We start from the raw sequence: 12,500 nt of genomic DNA, 5'->3' as shown, positions 1-12,500 counted from the left end.
CGGAGCCACGAAGTTCATTTCCGGTCAGTGACTGTATGAATTATGTATAAGGATGAGTACGAAAGAAAGTCTATTTTATCGTTATATGCAGTGAATGTTATATATTTATCAATAAAATCGCTGTATCTTACACCCCTTATTTTCTTGTTTACTTCGGTCATTATTAACTTTTTCATTCTTTTGGAATTGATGTCATTTGCATTTTCATTATTTTATTCCACTGTAATTCAGTACATAAAACGTAAGATCGATTTAATACTTTTTTCACATAAATTAATAACAGGCATTACAATAGGACAGTGATTGTTATGCTCGAATTTATTTCACAGGATATTTTTTATTCATTTTGTTATTTATTCTCTTATCATGATAATTAACAACTTTTTTTATTGACTACCAGTCATCATCAATACATTATCATTTTCATTCATCTTTACAATGTCATTATTATTAATAATGACGAGAGAATATTACAATAAAAAAATCCTAAATGCTACATGGAATAATAATATTATAGCTTAGAAAATATTTTTGTCCTGTATATGAAATAAAAAAAAATCTTTCTCTAATTTGGAAAAATAAATGAACTCCAGAGATAAGCATCCCTGAAGAGGAAAAAAAAACTTCCACTGGAAACATAAATAATCTCCACATAGAAGTATCCGTAGAAATAAAACTATTTGAAAAAAAAAAAAAATTCTTCAGAGATTAGCATCACTGGAAAAAAAAAATTCATTTCCCATTTTGAATGAAAAATCATCTCTAAAATATATCACTCCCATATAAAAATCTTAGGAGGTTATAGCTGCCAAGGATGCTGAGAGAGAGAGAGAGAGAGAGAGAGAGAGAGAGAGAGAGAGAGAGAGAGAGAGAGAGAGAGAGAGAGAGTAATTAAACCTCCCAGCTGAAGGAGACAATGCCCCATCGCCCTTGTAATTTATGATACTCCGTAACTTTATGTTCCTTTTTATCAGGTATTTTAGACTTCCTTCTTTTCCACATTCATCAGATATTCTTCGACTTCATTTCCATTTTTATCCTATATTCCTTCATGGTCCGTTTCATTTAATTATCTGATATTTTAAGTCACGGGGTAAAATTTGTCTTGCTGCGAACTCAGGAATAAATTGACTTTGAATGGATTATTTCTATTTTCCATATGAGGTAAAAGTTGGTATGTGAATCATTATTATTATTATCTTTGTATATGGCCCTGAGCTGAAATATTAATTATTATTATTATTATTATTATTATTATTATTATTATTATTATTATTATTATTATTATTATTATTATCTATCTTTGTATATGGACCTGAGCTGAAAAACAAATTATTAATATTATTAATTCTGTTCGTTTTATAGCAAAAAAAAAAAAAAAAAAAAAAAAACATTCGCTAGAACAGATCAACTGACGTTCATTCCATATCCATCATTTGGTCAAGGCTTCGAGCCCCAACACTCAGAATCCATACCCATCATATACCCATCCCAACCAACCAACCCACAAAACCCCGACCCAATGGATAAATCATTAAGCACCATCCGAGTCGTTTGTGTCAGCAGCCATATTCGAGGTTCATTAAATCTACGTCTACGGTTACACTTTCCACAAGCAGAGCCATTTACACATCCACCCCTTGAACCCCCCCCTCTCTCCCCCCCATCCCCACTCCCCCACTCCCCACCCCCTATTAATGACCACTTGGGTACTGTTAGGACCTTCTTTCTCTCTCTTTTCTAAAAAGCGACGACTCTTTACAATAAAGAGGAGCTGTCTCTCTCTCTCTCTCTCGCCTCAAAACAAGAGCACATCTGTCAGCAGGCGTGCCTGGCGGACACCGAGGAAAGGAGGAGGAGGAGGAGGAGGAGGTGGTGGTGGTGGAGGATGATTAAGAGGGCAGTGATAAAGAGGAGGAGAAGAAAAGGGAGGAGGAAGAGGATAAGTATAAAGAGGAGGATAAGGAGGTGGAGGAGGAGGATCATAAAGAGGACAGTGAGGAGGAGGAGGAGGAGGAGGAGTAGGATATGTAGGTGGAGGAGGAGGATGATAAAGAGGACAGTGATGAAGAGAAGGAGGATGATAAAGAAAATAATGATAAGGAGGAGGAGGAGGAGGAGGATGCGGAGAATAGTGAGGATAAGGAAAATAATAATATGGAGTAGGAGGAGGAGGACGATTAGAATAGTGAGAATAAGGAAAATAATAATAAAGACGAGGAGGATGGAGGAGGAAGGGTAGGGATAAGGAGGAGGGAGTTGGAGTAGCAGCAGTCAGCAGACCCAGGAGGAGGAGGAGGAGGAGGAGGAGGCAGTCGGACCTAGGAGAGAGAAATATCATCATCTCTCGGGAGTAAAGAGGGAGGTCGACACAGTACTACCCATCATTCCTTCGAGTGAATCCGGAGGCCAATAAATAACGTCGCTTGTTCTAATTAAAACAAGACGAAGAAGTCGGGGGCTTCAATTATAACAGGGGAACAGGGATTCCTCTGTTCTGACCTGTTCTGACCAATCGAGGGAAGGAGAGGAAAGGCGTTTCAGTTATTGAATAAGGATTTGCTGTTCGTGCGCGGTACATTATCACTCTATTTTATGACGTTATTTGGTTGCTGGATTAAATGCCAAATTTAGAAAATTCGTTGGATGTATTCGTCTTGAAGCCTGACTTGGTACATAGATTTCAAATAATAATAATAATAATAATAATAATAATAATAATAATAATAATAATAATAATAATAATAATGATAATAATAATAATGATAATAATAATAATAATAATAATAATAATAATAATAATAATAATAATAATAATAATAATATAATAATAATAATATTCTATTTTACAAAAAAACAACAAAAGAGGTCTGGAGAATTAACACTGGTTGGATATTTTAGTCTTGAAGCCTGACTTACATAATTTCAAATAATAATAATAATAATAATAATAATAATAATAATAATAATAATAATTTAATAATAATATTTTAATTAGCCTGACTTACATAGATGAAAAAAAAAATAATAACTTAATATAAAAAAAAAATAACAAAAGAGGTCATATTCCAGGAACAGGACAGAGCGAATCTCTGAGACCAGTCGCCCAAAACGGTAAGAGATTTACGGTCGCTGGGCGTCCACTAAGGAGCAGCTAATGAATTCAAAAAGATCGAGTCACTCCATATGCAAATGAATACAAGCACTCGGTAAAAAAAAAAAAAAAAAAAAAAAAAAACAAGCGCGTCCCCGTACTATCCGAATATTCATTTGGGCTTCCTGATAGAGCGGTTCTACTCGCTAACCAAATTACTTTTTTTCTGGGGATTAAAAAATGATTATTTTTTCATATTATTCTCATTTATTCTTAACAGAAAGGATACAAATTACTTTATTTTTGTTATCTGGAGCCTAAAAAAATATTTTTTCATATTTTTTGTTATTCTTAACATAAAGGATATTTTCTTTGGATTTGACAAGGGTTGGCTTCTCTCATTATCCTTAACAGAAAGGAAGGCATAAGTTGACCACAAACGCAAGAGAATTCGGAATTGCTCAACTGTACGTTTTTAGAATTGCCGATAAGAAAACGTCAACTTATCCACCGTATTTTTCCTCTCACAGACTCAACTTTTTACCTTTAACGATATAGAAACAAGAAGCTTACTGAAAGGTATATCTAGTACAGTACTACAGTCATTGATTTCGAACCGCCGATGTAATTCGTTCAATCCAAAAACCCTGGTAATACTTTTCGACTCAAATCCCTGAAACAGAGTCACCTTCCTGATTACCCGGACTTTAAATGGAAAAGCATAACTTCATTGGAAGGAATTTTAATGTGGAAAAGCGCAACTTCATTGAAAGGAATTTAATAGGTGCCCGAACACAAATTCTCACCCTTTTTCACCCTGCCCATACGGAGGAGAGTTCATAATCCATTCGCAGTTATAAAAAAAAGAAAGAAAAAAGAAAAAAAAAGGATCGCTGGAAATGAATGGGCTAAGAGACGTGGCGTCATGAATTTGCATAAGCGAGACCGTTTCCTTTTGAAGTCGAGCAAAAAGAAAAAAAAAAAAAGCCTGAGGTTCAGGCAAGGCTAGGGAAAGGATACTGGTAAAGGGAAGGGATGCAAAGGGGAGAGAGAGAGAGAGAGAGAATGATCCCTGAAAAAGGGAAAAAGCTATATTGGGTAACGGCAGGATTTGATACAAATTAGGTAACTGGAGTTGGAGAGAACATGAAATGTAAATAAGGCAGAGGATACAATAAGGAGGCAAAGGATATAATAAGGGGAGAGAGAGAGGATACGTGAGGGCAGGAAAGGATAGTCTGACATCCTCTTAAATCAAATATACATGAAAAGCGGTGCCAGATGTACGATTATGGCTAACTTTAACCTTAAATAAAAAAAAAAAAAACTACTGAAGCTAGAGGGCTGCAATTTGGTAGGTTGGATGATTTGAGGGTGTATGATCTACATACCAATTTGCAGCCCTCTAGCCTCAGTAGTTTTTAAGATTTGAGGGGAAACACAAAAGAGCCGTCAGAAAAGTGCGGACTTCAAGACCTACCTATACCATGACGAGTCTAATAACTGAAATGACTAGAAGACCTTCCTCTACCATGACGTCCCTAAAAACCGGGCGGACTTCAAGGACTTCCTATATACAGGACCTTCTTATATACAGGACGTCCCTAACAACTGAGAGGACTTCAAGAGCTTCCTGTATACATGACGTCCCTAACAACTGAACGGACTTCAAGGCCTTCCAATGCACATGACGAGGTCCGCCTGGACTTCAAGCCATTCTTATGATGATGACTCTACGTCGAGCTGGGCAGACTTCAAGACCTTTAAGAGGTCTGTAAAAAGAATGCTCACAATTCAATCATTTTTTCCTCTTCTAATGACGATCTGTGCACTGCTCGTGTTTTCCATGAGCTTTCCCTCAGGGTTGAGGGTGAATTTTCCCTCAGGGTTAAGGATGGGTTTTCCCTCAGGGTAAGGGCCCTTCCCCCGCCCCCCCTTTTTCGAGACTGGGCTAGTTTAGGGCACCTGTATTAAAAGTAAATAGGTTCACTGGCGTGGTACAACAAATAACTCAGCAATGCATATCTTCATCAAGGTCTACTCTCTCTCTCTCTCTCTCTCTCTCTCTCTCTCTCTCTCTCTCTCTCTCTCTCTCTCTCTCCGTCCGTCGTATAACACTTAGCTCTCATTCGCTCTAAATGCAAATGAATACAACTGCCATAAAAGCACTCCCTGGAAAAATACAACTGGAATAAAATCTGAATTCCATTTTCCAGCCTCGTAGCCGCCGTCCTTTCCAGGAGGAGGCCATTTCCTATTCATACGGTGAACAAATCCTCAAGATACGCGTGCTAATTAAAATCAAGTCGTCTTGTCCGAACTTCCGCGAAACAGCCATGACTTTGGAGGAGGCCGAGTTTTTTTTTTCTTTAAGCGGAGAAGTATTTAAAGAAATGTTTCCCCAGATCCAAGTTCTGAATTGGGGGAAGAGTTACTTGAAAGAGTTATTTTCCAGAGCCTTCAGATTCATATCTCTTTCTTGAAATGCTGTCTGTCTGAAAGTGACTAAGTTTTCTTTCTAATTGTTAGTATTTCTAAGGAGAATTAAAGTTCCGCTGCACGTCTCCAGAATAGTTAATAAGGGACATCGAAAGCCGAAAGATAATTCTCCTCTCTTCCTTTCATTCCAACACAACACGAAGACCAAAATGGAAAGAAAATTGTGAGGGAAATGTGGCTGGAATAAAACGTGGAACGCCTGGAATATAAAAATGATCCAATTCTGCCTGATCACCATGACCCTAATTCCACTTATGGTTCTCTGTACCTCAATTACTGGAAAGAAAATAGGGGCATCGTTCCTCCACAAAAAACGGGAAATTATTCCCACATAAATTTCGTCTTCCAACGCGAAATCAGTTACCTTAAATTCCCCCAAAAAGGAAATTTTCTGTGAAAGAACAACAATATAAACCAAACAGAATCACTGCAGAGTGAAGATGAAAATTAAGGAATGAGTATAATAAGCCAACCCACCCCCCTCCGAAAAAAAAAAAAAAAAAAAAAAAACAAAAAAAACGGAAATTTTCTGAAATGAAAGAAACACAATAGAAACCTAAACAGAATGACTGCAGAGGGAATATGAAAATTAAGGAATGAGTATAATAAGCCAACCCCCCCCACAAAGGACATTTTCTATGAAAGGACGACAACAATAAAACCCTAAACAGAATGACTGCAGAGTGAATATAAAAATTAAAGAATGAGTATAAGCATTTCCACTCTTCCTGATAAACTCCCTAAACGAGTCTCCTCCTAAACTTCTCAAATGATTTCCTGGACGATTCTGTTGCCTCGAACTGCAGGAGAGAGGAAAGGTGGGTCCTCCCCCTCACCTGTCCCAGTCCTTCCCCCCTCTGTGTCCTTCCCTTGTCAGTCCTTCCATAAAGAGTTCTTTCCCTCTGAGTCGTTCTCATCTGGGGAGTCATTTCCCTTCTTGGTCGTACCCTCCCGAATCCTTCCCTTCTGATTCCATCCCACTCCGAGTCCTTCCTCTCTGAGTCCTTCCCACTCCTAGTCCTTCCCCTCTGAGTCCTTTTCCTCTGAGTCCTTCCCCTCTGAGTCCTTCCCATTCCTAGTCCTTCCCCTCTGAATCCTTCCCCTCTGAGTCCTTCCCCTCTGAGTCCTTCCCCTCTGAGTCCTTCCCACTCCTAGTCCTTCCCCCTTTGAGTACTTCCCCTCTCAGTCCTTCCCAACTGAGATCTCCCCATTCTGATCCTTCCTCTCTGAGGAGTCCTTTCCTCCTACCCTCTTCCCAAAATACCTTTCTTTCCCTCTTTCTAAAATATCTATCTTTCCCTTTTACCAAAACATCTTTCCCTCTCTCCAAAATCCCTCTCTTTCCCTCCTTCCAAATCCCTCTTTCCAAATTCCTCTCTTTCCCTCTCTCCAAAATATGTCTTTCCCTCTTTTCAAAATATCTCTTTCCCTCTTTCCAGAACCACTCTCTTTCCCTCCTTCCAAAATCCCTCTCTTTCCATGCAGAATGGAAGAGAGCTGGAGTCTAATTAGTATGAACTTTGGCGCGGAGATTAATTCCAGCTGCAGAAACAGCGAAAGACTTCATTCCAGCAACTTCCTGACAAAAAAATGACTAACAAAAGAGGGAGAGAAAAAAATATTTATTCCTCAATTATCCTTACAAAGAGTTCTTTTACGAATTAAATTTGAGGTTTTTTTTTTTTAGGAATTCAAGTGTGAGCCATTATGTTTTGATTTTTTTTGGTGGTGTCAGGCCCCCACAAGTCATGGAGGCCTGGAATCTAAAGTATTGGGAGAAATGATGATTTAAGCAAAATAAGTGACGTTCTGGATTTTTTTTCGTATTGGAAAACATTACAAAATACTAGATCCGTTTCATATTCGAAAACACTGTAAAATACTGGATTCCGTTCGTCTTCGAAATGCTTTGCAAAATACCTGATCCTTTTAATATTCGAAAACTTTGTAAAATACCGGATTCCGTTCATCTTCGAAAAGCTTGTAAAACACCAGATCTGTTCCATATTCAAAAACTTTGTAAAATACCAGATTCTTTTTGTTATCGGAAAACTTTGCAAAATATCGGATCGTTTTCATCTTCAAATCGTAAAATACCGGATCCTCTTCATCTTCAAATCGTAAAATACCGGATCCTCTTCATCTTCAAATCGTAAAATACCGGATCCTCCTTCATCTTCAAATCGTAAAATACCGGATACTTTTCACCTTCAAATCGTAAAATAAAATACCGGATCCTTTTTATCTGCAAAAACCTTAAAAATTACCAGATCCTGTTCCATCTTCGAAGACATTGTAAAATACCGGATCCTTTTCATCTTCAAATCGTAAAATACCGGATCCTTTTCATCTTCAAATCGTAAAATACCGGATCCTTTTCATCTTCAAATCGTAAAATACCGGATCCTTTTCATCTTCAAACCGTAAAATACCGATCCTCTTCATCTTCAAATCGTAAAATACCGGATCTTCTTCATCTTCAAATCATAAAATACCGGAACCTTTTCATACTTAAAAAATACAAAACAAAAAACTTCGTCAAATACAGAACGCTTCCCGAAGCAAAGTGTAGCAAAACACCTGATACTTCTCGAGTAACAAACCTCCAACACACAGGATGCAGTGCTGTTATCGTTCGTGCAAACAACAACACTTTGAGATTATGCATCCGTAGTGACGGAGAGAGAGACAGAGAGAGAGAGAGAGGTGGTTGGGGGGGCAAAACCTCGCAAACGATGTTCAATTCCTTTTACTATCTTGTTTTCTCCTGCGGTCATTTTTCTCCCGGGTCCAGATAAGCGACCGACTTAAATTCCCGTCGCGTCCTCGCGGGATATCCTTGAGAAATCTATTCCTTGGCCAAGGGAAAGAAAATAAATTCCGCCGTTATCAAAAAGGATAAAAAAAATGAAATTGGAAGATTACGCAGTCTTTCTCATTCCGTATTATGCGTGGAGAACTGTGCGAATGAAAGAGAGAGAGAGAGAGAGAAGAGAGAGAGAGAGAGAGAGAGAGAGCAGAGAGAGACGAGGGGGGAGGGGGGGGAAACAATGACGTTACAAAACGAATGCAAAAGGTTCTGGGTATACCAAAAGCATTACGCCTGAGCACTTCAATATATTCGTTCCGTTTTTCACAATTTTTCGCAAATGGGAAGGATCGTTCCATGGGAACATCTGAATGTCTCTAGTAAATCGTTTCTCTCTCTCTCTCTCTCTCTTCTCTCTCTCTCTCTCTCTCTCTCTCTCTCTGTATAATATATATATGAGTGGTAAAAAATGTCCTGTTACAACAGAATTTCATCTAATTAAAAGAGCCTTATATAAAAACGAATTATAATATATATTAATATATAGATATATATATTATATATATATATCTATATATATATTATAATTTATAAAAAAAATTTTTATAATAAAAGGGAGCCCATAAAACAACCAAAATTTGTAAGAGAACAAAAGTAACTATTTTTCAGAGACTGGCTGTCTCCTCTCCTTTTTCAGGTATATGATCCTGAGAGAGACAGCAGTCCCTCTTGAAATATAGTACTTTTCTCTCTACATTTTGGTGTTTTTTTATGGGCCTCCTTTTATTATATGGAATTCTGGTTGTTAACAGAACACTTTTACCAGTCTATATATATATATAAGATATATATATATATATATATATATATAGATATATATATATATATATATATATATAATATATATAATATAAATATATATATTAGTATATATATATATTATATATATATATATATATATATATATATATATATATAATATATATATATATATATTATACTGAAGTATAACTCAGAAACAAAAAGATATCATTATATTTGTCACAAGTGGTGACTATAATGAAAATTCCCTAACACGTTCTACTGATGATAATGCAGCTATGCATAAGGTGAAACTGTGAACTATGATTTCCTTATATTTCTTCTTTTGATTTTTTTCAGGACATCACGTACTTTTCATGGCTACAGCTGTTGCGAATCGATATCTAGAGGAGATAATCCAATCATCCAATTCAGGAAAAGCAAGAACTGGAAAAGGTATATCTGACAATTCAGAACCGTTTCCAGTTCGAACCTCGAGAAATGCAATTCCTAAAATCTCCGGACGCAACCACAGGAATAGCAGCGACGCCGAAGTACTTTAGTAAAATAAATCAATCAGAAATTGCAACCATTAAAAAAAAAAAATGTCAAACCTTCGAAAGTTCATTCGTGAGGAATTCAAGCCACAATTCCCATTAATGGTAAAAAGAATACGGTTCCTACAACGCAACCAGCATTGAATGACAAGAGATCTCGACTATGATAGCGGATTTATGCTAATCACAGGGGGGCTACTTATAGACTTCAGCTAATTGGGTTTATTAGGAAGTTTGCTCCGCAGGTGTCAAGGAAGTTTGTGCATCGTCAGCACCAGTGAGGGCCACCTGTTGATCCCCTTTGCTTGGCTATTTCCGTCACTCGAGGTCGACTATGATTCCCCATTAACTCAGCATATACATTGGGAAATGCTGGTCTAGTATAACGGCCGTATTTAGATGGTTTTAGGAAAATACGGAGGCGTGTTAGTGGTTACATTTATGTAGATGATAAATTTCTGTGACCTTATAAAAGCTACTTTAAATCTCTCTCTCTCTCTCTCTCTCTCTCTCTCTCTCTCTCTCTCTCTCTCTCTCTCTCTCTCTCTCTCTCAGAGACACACACTTTACTTACAAGTACTCTCACAAAGAGTGCCATATACGAATTTAAAGATTAAAATTTTAATTACAAGATTCTCTCTTCTCTCTCTCTCTCTTCTCTCTCTCTCTCTCTCTCTCTCTCCTCTCTCTACAAATCTTAATACAAGATTACCTTTCTATCTCTCTCTCCTTGTGAGCCAATGCCAAAGTCAACCTCATTTTCATGAAGCTGAAGCACTATCTCTCTCTCTCTCTCTCTCTCTCTCTCTCTCTCACTCTCTCTCTCCGGATCTCTACTCACATCTCTCTCTCTCTCTCTCTCTCTCTCTCTCCACTAACATAAGGCAATCGTGACTACGACAAAGAAACGATGATTAAGTGATGATAACTGGCGTAACTTTCTAATAATAATAATAATAATAATAATAAAATAATAATAATAATATAATAATAATAATATATAATAATAATAAGAATAATAATAATAATTAATTAATAATTATTATTATTTGATTATTATTATTATTATTATATTATTATTATTATTATTATTAATTATTAATTATTATTATTACATATATCCAATGTCAAGGTAATAAAAATCACAAAACGATGTTTTTAACATACCATGACAAAGTGAATAAAGATAATGAAAATAAAAGAATTCCTTACGATGGAGGCTGCCGTCCATTGTAAACTGACCTGTAAAAAAAAGAAAGAGAAAAATGTTAAAATTTGATAAAATTGTACTAAAGAACATTGAAATATATTAATCCTATCAATAAAAAATGTATTTCTTATTCGTCACATTTTTGCCATCTAAATAGATCCTCAAATTCAAGTACGATAACGAGATTAAAAAATAAAATTGAATACTTTATGAAATATTTGCTGTGGTTTAAGATCGTTAACCGCCACTCGTCCCCCCACCAACCCACTCTCTCTCTCTCTCTCTCTCTCTCTCTCTCTCCACATCCGCTCTCTCTCTCTCTCTCGGCTCTCGTCCCCCTCCTCCTCCTCATCTCTCTCTCTCTCTGGTTGTCTGCAATTTATTGCAGGAAAAACAGTTATTTTCAGCTCTTCAGTATTATAATCTGAGAACTAAAATATACCAATAATTTATCAAATATAAATTAAATAAAATGGTCCAAGGTCCGCACGGGCTCTTTCTCAGCATGAAGCCTAAATTACGTTGAGCCTTGAGAGAGAGAGAGAGAGAGAGAGAGAGAGAGAGAGAGAGAGAGAGAGAGAATGAATTACCTACTGGTTCCAATCTAGGATTGGCAATTACTTCCTCGAAGCCTTCCCTGTGCGGACTAACATACTATTTATTGTTGTATCATAAATGAGAGAGAGAGAGAGAGAGAGAGAGAGAGAAAGAGAGAGAGAGAAAGCTGACGAGTTTGTCTATAAACATCAAACCACCGCCAGGGCTTTACAATTTAAAATATATACACAAATATGAAGAAAATGAAGCATAAATACAAAATCTTCTTGTTTATTTCATATCTGTTGGTCTGGTCAGTGTCCAGAAGTCCACACAAAGAACCTCTGATTCCCTTGGAACCCTTACGACACTTTGAATAAGGGCACGTGCTGGCATAAGGCCACCAAAACCAACACAAAGTCCTTTGTTAAGAGATATCAACTAACTCAAAAGGAACACATTTAACCTTTGTGAATCAGAAATCCTGCGCAGGCGCAGTAAGCCATTGTTAACAGACGCGGAAATGGAACAGCACTGAGAAGACAGGATAGTGAAACAACAATGAGAAGACGTGGGGAATGAAACAACACAAACTGCACTGAAAAGCTTGCTCGCGCGCGCACGCATACACACACACACCCGACGTAATAGCGAGCTGTACATATGCTAATCCCGACCACTATTCAGAATTAACCTGGGCTTCAAAGGCCTTTGTTAATCTGGGGTTAACCTCCTATAAGCAGAGGGCATCACCTCTCCTCCTCCTCCTCCTCCTCCTCCTCCTCCTCCTATTCAGCTTCCCTTATTCGCCGACAGCAGCGGAATCACTTCGTTTCGAAAAAGAGACTTTGACCCCCTGTTTAGATTCGGGCGGCTCAGTCTTCCAATTTGACGGGGAATTCAGGGGGACGAGTACGTCAATTCCAGCTTAAAATCTTCGGTCAACACTGAATCGCGTCGCGTGTTTGATGTCGTCCTCTGTATTCTGTCTCT

General features: G+C 37.4%; 1 protein-coding gene across 1 annotated transcript in view; it reads right to left on the bottom strand.

Moving 5' to 3' along the window:
- LOC135214716 (netrin receptor UNC5B-like) overlaps positions 1-12,500 on the bottom strand; it is a 50,510-nt gene that overhangs the window by 29,664 nt on the left and 8,346 nt on the right. Inside the window, 1 exon segment of the mRNA XM_064249046.1 lies at positions 10,973-11,002. Coding sequence (XP_064105116.1) covers positions 10,973-11,002 — 30 coding nt within the window.

The sequence above is a fragment of the Macrobrachium nipponense genome, chromosome 46, assembly GCF_015104395.2.
Source record: "Macrobrachium nipponense isolate FS-2020 chromosome 46, ASM1510439v2, whole genome shotgun sequence".
In the NCBI taxonomy this organism is placed as follows: domain Eukaryota; kingdom Metazoa; phylum Arthropoda; class Malacostraca; order Decapoda; family Palaemonidae; genus Macrobrachium; species Macrobrachium nipponense.
Note: the sequence above shows the minus strand (reverse complement) of the source record. Positions and strands in the feature narration are given on the sequence as shown.